Below are 12,324 nucleotides of genomic sequence, written 5' to 3' on the forward strand. Positions count from 1 at the left end.
AGAGTTTTACTCCCAAAGTAGCACTATTTTAAGATAAGGTAGGGGGTCTAAAAGTGGGTGGTTATTAACCGCCTAATACAAAATGATGTCATTTTGGTGCGTTTGACATAGGGTTTTCGTTTTAAGTTTAATGCAATTGATCTTTATTCATAATAATAGTAATAATAATAATATTCTTGATCTTTGTTATATTTTGAAGCCTTATACTTATTTCATAAAGGCCCAAATTAAACCATCTAAATAGGCCCTAAAAAGAGGTTCAAAAAAGGCTTAAAACACCAAAATAGGCTCATTTCTAAAAAGCTATTATTCGGTGTAGTTATACGTTTTAATAACTGGTAACCACCTAAGGTGGAACGGTTGCGCTTACAGAAATTTGATAACCACCTAAGGCGGTTGTGCATGGTTGGAGATTAGAGGCAATTACTGCTAACTGCAACCGCTTGTACATCCCTAAGGTGGTTGTTGTTGGGACTCTTCCTCATAAAGCATGACTCCTAATAGGATTAATAAAGGACTAATTAGGAATTATGTATACTTATTCTAGACTATTCTAGTCTACTTCTTCCATCTAGTTATCTAGAGTATGTTTCTTGTATAACTTTCGAACAACTTATGTACAATTCTAACAACTTTTTTTAAGATTAACATATTGGATATTTAGGGCTCACATGTAGGAAAACAGATCCAATGGGTAATCATAAAAAAAAAATAAAAAAAAAATAAAAAAAATAAAAAAGAAAAAGAATAAGAAGTTGTTAGAATTGTACAAAAGTTGTATAAAAGTTGTACAATAATCATTTTTCTTATCTATATAAGCCATATAGCTGATTAATGGATGATATGAGAAAATTATAAGAGTTTAATTAGCTCTTGTAGTTGTTTTGGGAGTTAATAGAGTTATTATTTATTTGTTACGTGCTTGAGAAATTAAGCATGTAATTGACAAAGTATTTACGCCCTAGGTGGATCATAGGAGATAAAGTTACTTTGACGAGTCTAAATTGGTGGTTGCTCGTTAATGGTTTTAGAATTTCAAATGGCATAAGGCGTGTAATCATTGAATGATCTTTACGTGCCTTTGAAGAACGATTTTAATCAATTTGAGTCAGCAACTTGTATTGAAATTTTAAATATGCATGTATATATTCAAAATCCAACCCACTTTTATATATATATATATATAGATGTTGATTCTTGTTTTTAGCAGTTTTTATTTAGTTTCGTAAGTACTTTGGTTAATACATATAAATGTTGTGTTAAAGTATTTGTTGAATGAATAGTACTTGTATATATAATGTAAGAGTGATATATAGTTGTTCTCTATCAAGTGGCTATCCATGCCAAAATTAATTGCAATTGGCAATAATATATATAAAATTCAATTTTTTTCTTTTTTTTTTAAAAAAAAGATAATAATACAAAGTTATTCGCTACGATTTGTAAATCGCCGCGGATCACATATTATCCGCAATGACTTTGTAAATTATCACTGATAATTAATTATCAGTGAAGACATGTCGATTAATGTTCTTATATTTTTTGCGATGACTTCTAACATTATTTACGACGATAACGGTCGTTGGGGATAAGAAAATATCACCAACAACATAAAAGTCGTCGCAAATAAACTTTCATGATGAAGCAAGCTTAGTATGGAGGATCAGTCGCCGCTAAAAGTCATTCGCAACGACATTTAGACTTTTAGCGAAGACTTTTTGTCATCGTTAAAAACCAAATTTCTTCCTGTGCATCAATCTCGTAATATTAACGATGGGTACCGAAGCTAGCCCTCATTGATATATATAATATATATATATACTATTAACAATGACAATAAGCTAATATATTAGTGACAATATATAGAGAGAGAGAGCGAGAGAGTGGAATATGGCCTGTAAAGGCAGAGACATTAGACAGCATAGAAGATAAAAGGGCATACTGCGTGCAATTAACAACACATGCATGCAAACCAAATCGTGGCCACGTTAGAAAGTGGCTCTGGGACATGCCAAAAAGTCACGTTCTGCTCTTGTTTAATTAATATTTTATTAAACTGCTGGTTTTCTTTCGTCTTTGACATCTCCAGCAGTATCCTTTCTGACGTGCCAAAGACATGCATGCATAGTGGTATATCCCATGTGCGTGTATATTCAGCTATGCTTTCTCTCTAAAAGGCTTAATGTTTTGCTTCTTTCGATGAATGTCCCTATTTTATTCAACTTTATCACTCATCTTGATCACTTTTTTATTAACGTAATATATGACGCCCGTATTATTTTCTCAATTAGCTAGCAGTAACCCATCTAATGTGTAAACTAATTAATAACATGCTGTGGTGTGCCTAGTTACCGATGGCCTTCTAGAAGGTCACCCACCGGAAGCCCGATCGCGTTAAGAGTGTACATACGGATGTGAATACGGTTATATGCAATATTCACAGTCACATTTGCAAAATGCAAATATCATTAGCATGCATATAACGGAGCAACCAGCCCCCTTCAACATCTCTCATAACGTGTTCTACGGTGTTGAAAGCTAGATCCACATGAGGTGTGTGATGAATAGCTAAAAAAACGCCAGTCACTATCTGAATGACTAAACAAATACTAGCTAACGAACCGAACCCCCACCAATAACTAAGATTGCTTGGGGGTATAATCTATCAAGTGCTGATTAAGTGTGGAGGATATAGGCTGTTTAAGAAGAGAGAATCGTTGGTTCTTTATAGTCATTTCTCTTTCCTATCGTGACAACTCTTGTTCCCCCACCTTTTTAGCGTTCTGGGCCCTACTTGCTTAATATATATTTTAGATATCTGCATTCGCATCCACATTGTTTATACTAACAGAATCCGCAGTTAGCAGTTATTATCTCCTATCCGCATATTAGGTATTGAGCATGTTTTAGCCTTTTAGGCCTTCTTTAGATCTCTATTAGAGCCTATTTTAAATTATTTTGAAAATAATTTTGGCCGACTTTTAGTTTTTTTGCTTGTTTTAATTCTTTTTTAAACCCTAAGATTTCGAAAATATATTAATTTCACATTACTTTTACCTCTTTGCCAAATTAATGTGTTACATGAGAAAGCAAAAAAGCCAACCAAACCATCTACAACACCTGCTGCACAATAAGACCAACAACAAATAACACAAAACATAGCTATCTATCTAAAATAACACAATTAGAGATACTCCAAAAACTGATAAATCTTTTATCGAACATGCTCGTACACATCTTTTATCAAACATGCTAGTACACACACACTTTGATCATATGTCTACACTTCCCACCGCAAGTGAAAAGTAAGTGCTTTTAAGAAAAGGTCATTGAGTAACCTTTCCCAAGTAAAAGACGGTGGCTTTTAGCTCTGGTGGCGTCACGGTGAACTGGTGAAGTGAATGAGTGAACTGTGAAGAAAAACATATTGGTGAAAGAAGAAGAAGAAGAAGAACACCTGTCTTGATCACTTTTTAATAAACGTAATATATAATGCCCGTATTCATTTCTCAATTAGCAATAAACAGTCTAATGTGTAAACTAATTAATAGCATGTGGTGCGCCTAGTTACCAACAACCTTCTGGTAGGTCACTCGACCCACAATTGAAAGGCCTAGGAGGCCAATAGCCCACAACCAAGAAAAGGCTTGGAAGTCTTGATGGTCTGCAGCCAAAAGAGCCAAACAACCATAAAAGATTTTGGTGCACTTCTACCAAGAAGTAGCATCCAACAACTGATACTTCACTCTGTCAGCCCAACTAACAACCTGCCACACCATCCATTCCCTCCCAATAGACTCAAGGAAGGAATATCCAAATCAGTAATAAACTATTGGCGGGAATTCCTAAAACCTTAAAGAGGAAGGGTAGGGAACGACGATATATAAATAAAAGAATATAGCGTTCTCTCAAGTATGTTGTGTTGCCTTATCATTACTTTGTTGAAATTCTCTCTCACTCTCACCAAACTTACTTGAGCATCAGAGTAGTCTTGCTGGATCCAGCCCGAAGCAACCCCTTTAAGTTCCTTCTTCTCTTGACCCAAAGTACCCATAGACTTCCCCTCCATTGCCATCCCCATTATGAGGTAGGTTAACGATATAGATGTCGATAAAATGCTACCTTTTGGACCACTGATTACCCACATCGCTGAGCAAACCAAGATACCCATAGATGTGGAGGGTACCAAGAGCCCAGAAGGGCCATTCACCAGCCAATTCTTCAGGGTGGGTGGTGTTCATCTTCGATAGCAGTGGTGGCTACACCAACTTAGGCACCTTCTTCAGCCAACTAGCTAGCAAACAACGGGAGTCCACCCATCGAATTGTGCCACATCATCCCAGGCTTCCCCTGAGGGTCAGAGAGACTCAATGATGCTTGCTTGATTTTTTAAGGTAATAAACAGGCAGGAACGGGAGAATGCTGCTTTGCGCTAGAAGGTAGGGCCTCTCTAGGGCATTCGCTAAGGAGCAAGGGAGGATGGCCAGTGAGTGGCTGGCCCAGGGGGCTACTACTAGGAGGATCCTTGACATCCATACGACCGTCGTTCGGGAGAGAGGCAGCCCACCTCTAGATGTGAATGACTTTGTAATCAATGCCAACTTATTCTAGGACGATGGAGTGGCCCAATAGTTGATTTATTTTCTTCCCTTCACTTTTTGATTTGTGAGACAATGTTTTATTTTGTTTTATCTTGTGTTGTTTCGTTTCCACCGTAAGGGTGGCAACTTAATTTGGATAATATTTAGCATTTAATTAATTTCTTATATGATGGATTATTTTAATTTGAATAAGTAAGTTGAAAAATAATAGGCTCCTAATTTATCGTGTGTGTGATGAAGTGTACAGCAAAATATTAAATGTGGAATTTAAATGAGACAAATATTTTGTTGACTAAGTGGAAACTCAATTAAAAGAAAAACCACTCTGGTGCAGTCAAACTCAGGATATCTACTATTCAGAAAACAAAGCTAGTAACAAAGCAGTAACACTCACATACCCCTAATACAACGATTGTACCTTACACTCTAACACGTAACCTAACGTAAACGCTTCCCAATCAAGTCTCCTACCTGAAGGAGTCTTCAATGGAATCCTTTAACTTAGGGCTCCTCCCTAAGCTAGAGACTTCACATGATCAAATCACGCAACAGACAACTCTTAGCTAGAGAGCTAGCAGATCTTCATAGTTTCTACCAAAACACCCTCTCTAAGCTCAAAGGAACTCAATACCAAATTTTGTAAAAAATACATGCCTAGAGACCGCTATTTATAGGCTTTTGAAAACCTAATTCAACACTGATTCAGAGTTCTCTGGGCGGCGTCCGGACGTAGGCATAGAGCATCCGGACTGCAAACTGCAACCGACTTCCATAACGAGCTTCATGTGTTTCCATATTAAGGATCGCGTCCGGACGATGTTGCCCTAGCATCCGGACGGTTGCAAGCTGTCTTCACTAATCCATGTCTACTATGTAGTTTAAAATCTTCTCGAACACTGAGTAGCGACCGGACGATGTTGCCCTATCGTCTGGACGGTTTGTACTGTCTATGCTGAGTTGTTCAAAAACTTCTTGAACTGAAGGGTGTTCGGACGCCTCACTGGGCCGTCCGAACGGTCAACTGAGGATCCTAATTTTGCTAAGTTGTAAACTGCGCAAAATCTTCCAAGAGTCTAGAAGTTGTCTTCTTGATGCTTGTGACACTGATATTTGTCATATTAAGGCATTTCCATAGTTGAGATTTAAACTCTGAATAATCTGGAAAACTCTGGATAAAATATGGCATCCCTGTTTCAGCAGCACACTTACATGACAGTGATTTTGTCAAGAATGTAGCCAATAAAACTAACAAACTCCCCTTTTGGCCATTCTGGGATAAAAATCTTCTAAGCGGTTAAAAATACAATCTCGGTCTAAAAATTAAAAATACTCCCCTTTTTTGTCTCAAAAGTACAAAGAGTAAACAGAGTATCTAAGCCATAGACAAAAATTTCTAAAATCAAAAAATAATAGGAATAATAGAGAAGTGTCTTCAAGAAACCCAAATAATCAAAAGTTTGTAAAACAACTCATAGAGAGAGGAACAAAGACTTTTATACATACCTCTTCCGGTTGATCTATACCATAGGCTATTTTCGTAAGATGATACACACTAGCTAACAGTCCGCCTGGTGCTACATCATAGGCACACTGGGAACATAGATAATTGTAAGGAGGGACGTCATCTTGCTCGTGAGGGTAATGAAATTATTCGTGAGGCTGGTAAATGGAGTCCTGAGCTAGTTGCCGCTTGTGAAGTATGGAAGGAGAAATTATTAATGATAGTTGGTTGTATTCACCGATTTTCGCAATAATAGCTTTTTTCACTGCAGGATTAACTGCATTTTATATGTTTCGGATCTATTTACTTACTTTTGAGGGATATTTAAATGTTCATTTTCAAAATTACAGCGAAAAAATGGCAAAAAAGAAAGCATCCATTCCCCTTCTATATTTTGCATCTATAGTATTTTTGCCCTAGTGTATCTCTCTCTCAATGCTATTTGACTCAGACTTGTTCTAAAAAAGTCGAGGCATTTCGAATTGTTTGTTGACAAGGACATCCCACCAACTCTTCAATCTTCATCGAATCCAGGTCCTTGTTTTCTTCAACAGTTGTTACTTTAATCCTGAAACGCTCAAACAAAGACCTTAAAATCTTTTTGATGAGTTTTACATCAGAGAACCTCTTCTCGAGACTCACCATCGAGTTTCTCAGGTCGTTGATCCCGGTGTAAAGCTCACCGAATGTTTCATCATCCAACATCATAATTTCTTCAAATTTTGAAATCAATATTTGGAGCTTGGTATATTTAACAATTTTAGTGCCCTTATATGTTGTTTCCAGAATTTGACACGCTTCTTGAGCGGATACACAATTTGAAATTCTTGTGAATTCAAACGGTGAAAGAGCTTGACATATAGCATGAAGGGCTTTATCGTTGGAAAGTTGTGTGCCGTTTTGAACAACAGATAGCTCGGCAGTTGTAGCCTTTGGTTTAGTCCAACCAATTTCTACAATTTGCCAAACATTAATAGATTTTAAAAAGAAGCGGATACGAGATTTCCAATAGCTATAGTTCGTGTCATAAAAGGAATGAATGGAATTAAGAGATTGAGATATCAGAAAAATAGGAGTACAAAAAATATGGGGACCACACACAGGAAATTAATACAAAAAGAGTGTACTCGCTCTGATACCAATTGAAAAATAATAGACTCCTAATTTATCATGTGTATGTGATCAAGTGTGCAACAAATAATTAAATATTTAAATGAGACAAATATTTTTTTAATGAAGTGCAAACTCAATTAAGAGAAAAATCACTCCGGGGTAACCAAACCTAGGATATTCACTATTCAGAAAACAAATTTAGTAATAAAGCAGTAACACTCACATACCCATGATGCAGCGATCATACCTTGCACTCTAACATGTAACCCAACTTGAACGCTTCCCAACCAGATCTCCTACCTGAAGAGGTCTTCAATGGAATCCTTTAGCTTAGGACTCCTCCCTAAGCTAGACTTCACACAATCAAATCACACAACAGACAACTCTTAAAGAGCTAGCCGTTCTTCACGGTTTCTACTTAAACACCCTCTCTAAGATCAAATGAATTCAATATCGAATTTTGTAAATAATAATAAATAAATAATAACTAATAATTTTTTAATTTGATTTGAAATAATAATTTAATATTTTTTAAAAGAATTAGTCAAAATACCGTAGAATTCTACTTCCTCTTCATTTAATTTCTTTTTATCACTTCTTAACCAATCACCTCACACCTCTTTTCGCAAACCAAAATCCCCCTAGGTAGCACGCTTTATCCATAAAGGCTTTCTAATGAAATAAATTCAGGTTTTTAAAAGGAGAAAAGTTGGGAGGTAGGAATTTTTATTTTTATTTTATTTTTATTTTTATTTTTTTAAATCAGTCCATGTATTCTTTACTTTCTTTTCGAACCGGGTTGGAGGAACTTCCTTTGACCTAATCTATAAAAAATGACCCGTGTCTAATTTTTTAAAACCATGTAGATTGGTGCACAAGCTTTTTTTTTAATAAAAATCATTCTAAGTTTGTCTATTTTATTAAAAAAATATGTGATTTTCCCATATTCAAGAGACACATGTCATTTTGTCTCCTTTAGCATATGAAAAGCGGACAAAAATTTCTTATAAACTAGTTCGTAGGAAACTCATACAAACCAGCTTATAAAAGTAACACATTTTCTTTAAGCTATTAGAAAAGCATGCTATTAAAAAAAAAAAAAAAAATAGTGTTTTTCACGTGTAAGGGACACATGTTACTTTTAGAAGTTGGTTTGTAACAAATTTCTTACGAATCAGTAGGAAATTTGTATCCATGAAAAGCAAAACTTAAAGGAGAATATACAATACATTTAAAGACGGAGTGGGAGGAATTTGAGTAGTAGTAAGAAGTGATTGATGTGATATAAAGTAAAAAGAATTTGTTTATAAAAGTAAAAAAGTCTTGCATTATGGTGCATTTATTTTTATTTAAATAATAATAAACAATTATTGATGCGATATAAAAAGTAAAAAAATTAAAAACATTTTGAAGTTAATTAATTTTTAGAAAAGTGAAAATATACTAGGGGAATGGTTACAATGGTATGTTACTTATAAACACCCCCCGTATCCTTTTTAAAAAAGATAAAGGAAAAGAAAGAGAATAAAGAAGGAGAAAGAAAGATGTATCTTATTGGGATGCTTGTAGTTTCCTTTTGTGGCTGTAATAGAGTGAGTGTATCTGGAACCTTTGCCAGCCGGAACCTTAACTGCTAAGTTTTCCTACATTTTTCTCGTTTATATGAACATAAACCACCGCAAAACGAATTAAAGCCGATTTGCGTCAGATTCACAGTGAGAGAGAGATTGGGTTGTTGGTTGGGTATGGCAACAGAGAATGAGGCGGTGGACTTGTTGTACATGTTACCCGAAGAGTGCATCTCCAGCGTGATGTCGTTCACGAGTCCACCGGACGCGTGCAGGTCGTCATCGGTTTCCACGATCTTCAGGTCGGTCGCCGAATCCGACGCCGTCTGGGGAAGCTTTCTTCCACCCCAGTACCAGAGCATAATCTCCCGCTCCGCTGATTCGTCTTCGCTCTGTTTTTCTTCGAAGAAGGAGCTCTATCTCCGTCTCTGCGATCATCCCCTCCTCATCGACGACGGCAGGAAGGTATATATATATTCGACGCCCACCCCTCCATTTCTCATTATTTCATTATGCATATATATATATGTGATTGACATTGACGTTTCTTTAACCCATGCAGAGCTTTTGGTTGGAGAAAAGGAGCGGGAAGATATGCTACATGCTATCTCCAAAGGACCTCGCCATTGCCTGGATGGATACTCCCAAGTACTGGACATGGACTTCTTTGCCCGAGGCCAGGTCTCTCTTTCCGTCTCTGGCGCAGCAAACAAAGCCACTAAAGCAAATATTTTGTTTCTACTTAAAAGTACTCCCCAATGAGTGAATTGTGACAAACCCATCAAAGAATCAACATACATGGCCCACGTCTCCGCAAAGTGGAAAAGGAAAAGAGAAAAACAAATGAAAAAACTTAAAAAAAAAAAAAAATTACTCAACCCTTTTAATTTGATTATAACTTTAAAATTAATTATAATTTTAAATAAAGCTTACAAAGGTCTAAGGGTCATTTTACTCTTAGAACTTTTTTTTAAAAAAAAAAAGAAAAAGAAAAAACACTAATAATACTACAAGCTCCGTGGGTGCTGCAAGAGTGTCTCTCTCGTCGATTTCTTTTCCCCCGTTCTTGTCATCCATCCGTTTTGGCGGTTCTCTGATTTAATATACATGCAAAAAACAGGTTCCCGGAGGTGGCGGAGCTAATCCACGTGTGTTGGCTGGAAATTCGTGGGAAGATAAATACTTGTATGCTGTCTCCAGCCACACTGTATACAGCTTGCCTAGTGTTCAAGATAGCTACAGGGTCTTTTGGATTTGAATACCAACCTATCGAGGTCGCGGTCGGAGTTGCAGGAAGTGAAGGGCATAAGAGGAGTGTCTATTTGGATGCGGAAAGACAACGGAGGCCGCATCACCGGATTGTGCCACGGCGACGGCGAGTTAGGCTTTTTAACCACAGCCGCATCATGTACCAAGCGCCTCGGCCTAGAGAGGAGGATGCATGTGGCGAGTGTCCAAAGAAGAGAGGAGATGGATGGCTGGAGATCGAGCTGGGTGAGTTCTTCAATGGAGGAGAAGATGATAGGGAAGTGGAAATGAGTGTGTTGGAGGTCAATGGGAACTGGAAGGGCGGCCTCATTGTTCAAGGGATTGAGATCAGGCCAAAAGAGTGAGAGTGCTGCATTTCTTTCAGATTGCAGTGGGCATCGAGGGATTTGTGTGTGTTTGTTTTTCCCCAAGCTTTTTCTTTTATAGTTTTGCAAGATTACATAGTAAAATATTTATGTTATGTCTTCTGTATTCCATAATTAGTTGTAGTTCTGAGATTAAATCTTTGGTAGCCTTATAGTGAAGAGGCAAACAACAACTATTTGATCTTGGCCTCCCTATTAGCGGTGTACTAGAGGGACGGTTATTAACCGCTAATAACCGTTAATAACTACCGACAACTGCTAACCATATAACCATATAACTGCATAACCTGAAATAACTGGAACTGTATAATCGGATAACCACATAGGCCGGTTGCGGTTATCGGTAATAGGGATATTTAAAAATTTGGTTAACAAATGGGTAACCGGTTATATATATATACTAAAAAGAAATTAAAAATGTAAATAATTTAAACCCAATTCTAGCCTATAGGTTTCTTTTCTCTTTCTTTTGAACCGCATAATGAAGTTGCTTGTACTACTGCATGTAACACCTGCATCCAGTAAATTCAAAACTCTTAAAATCTATTATAGAATTCCTTAATTTTGTTGAGAAAACAATATCAATGAGTTTCTATAATTAAACCTAGAGTTGTTTTTAGCTTAAAAAGACTCAAACCCTTAAAAACTTAAAATTGACATCTGAGTTTAAGGGTCCGTATGGGTTTGCGATTTCAAAAAGTACGATTTAAAATCACGACTTTAAAATGTGCGATTTGAAAAAAATTATTTTTAAAAACGCAGTTAAGCGTTTGGCAAAATCGTAGTTTAGCATTTAAAATCACAAATTAGCCTTTAAAATTTTGCGTTTTCAAAAAAGCATCATCTTACCTACGATTTGAAAAAGCAGATTTTCTGCATTTTTAAATCGCAAATTTTAAAAACACAGTTCCCAAACGATTTATGTTCTGCGATTTAGTTTAAAATCGCACTTATTGTTTACGAAATCGCAATCCCAAACGAACCTTAAAACTTTGACTGAACCAAAAAGAAGTCAAACAAACTCAAATTTAGTCGATTCAAAGCCTGTTATGCTCACAAAAGAAATATCTATCATATGGTAAAATTTGTTGAAAGTCCACCGATTGACTTTTAACCTTGGAAATTGACTATTTAGTTGCCAAGTTGAACTTTTTGTTAATGTTGACTTCTAAATTTTGACATGATAAATGTGTTTTTAGAGCTTATAATGATTCAATATAATATATATATATATATATATATATAGTTAGTTAGTTAGTTAGTTGGTTAGTTAGTTAATTAGTTAGTACTTGAATCCTGTAAAGTCAAAATTTAATTTGATGACAGTTGACTTTTTGGCAAAAATCGATGCCTAAATGATTCAGCTGTCAATTTTTTAGCATAAATAAATTAAAAGACCATAGTGGCCGGCTCTAACTGTCTCCAAAACTGAGGACATGCTGATAGTTACTTAGTTAGAAGAATTTGGTTGAACGCTAAGTTTAGTTAGACAAAAAGTTGGACTTTAGGTGTGAAAATGAATTTTGGTCAACAAATGAGACTTCCTCGCTTCTTGATTTCCAGCACGCTTTGTCGGATTTTCTCCACTTTGCTGAGTGCCTAGGACTTCTATAAATAGGAGACCAGCTTGCTCTACCATTCTTTCCATGCTTAACTCAATTTTCATGCAAAAAAGAACCAAAACTCCCTATTATGCATTACTCAACCAAAGTGAGAAATTAAGTTAGAATTTTCTGTTCTAGCCTTTTGTACTTTTGTCCAGCACCCTTAGGAGAGCTAGAAATACCTCTTGCCTTACTCTTTCTTAGCCTAACTTTGTAGAACAAAAGCAGAAACCAAAAACAGCACAAACAAGCTCCAATTTGGCCACTTTGAGCTTAAAAGAGAAGTTTTGTTTCAGAAATTGT

The 12,324-nt window shown here is 36.2% G+C and overlaps 1 protein-coding gene across 1 annotated transcript; it reads left to right on the forward strand.

Moving 5' to 3' along the window:
* Positions 1-8,868: 8,868 nt before the first annotated feature.
* LOC133851719 (putative F-box protein PP2-B12) lies at positions 8,869-10,512 on the forward strand. The gene is made up of 3 exons (XM_062288272.1): positions 8,869-9,248; positions 9,346-9,464; positions 9,904-10,512. Exons 1-3 carry the CDS (start codon positions 8,961-8,963, stop codon positions 10,394-10,396), a joined length of 900 nt encoding a protein of 299 aa, XP_062144256.1. The 5' UTR covers positions 8,869-8,960; the 3' UTR covers positions 10,397-10,512.
* The last annotated feature ends 1,812 nt before the right edge of the window (positions 10,513-12,324 follow it).

The sequence above is a fragment of the Alnus glutinosa genome, chromosome 12 (genome assembly GCF_958979055.1).
Source record: "Alnus glutinosa chromosome 12, dhAlnGlut1.1, whole genome shotgun sequence".
Taxonomy (NCBI): Eukaryota; Viridiplantae; Streptophyta; class Magnoliopsida; order Fagales; family Betulaceae; genus Alnus; species Alnus glutinosa.

What these genes read in the sequence shown, in the direction of transcription:
- LOC133851719 (XM_062288272.1), top strand. Translation starts at nt 8,961, where the DNA reads ATGGCAACAGAGAATGAGGCGGTGGACTTGTTGTACATGTTACCCGAA. An exon ending in TCATCGACGACGGCAGGAAG is followed by an intron (nt 9,249 to 9,345) that starts GTATATATATAT and finishes TAACCCATGCAG; the next exon opens with AGCTTTTGGTTGGAGAAAAG. An exon ending in ACTTCTTTGCCCGAGGCCAG is followed by an intron (nt 9,465 to 9,903) that starts GTCTCTCTTTCC and finishes TGCAAAAAACAG; the next exon opens with GTTCCCGGAGGTGGCGGAGC.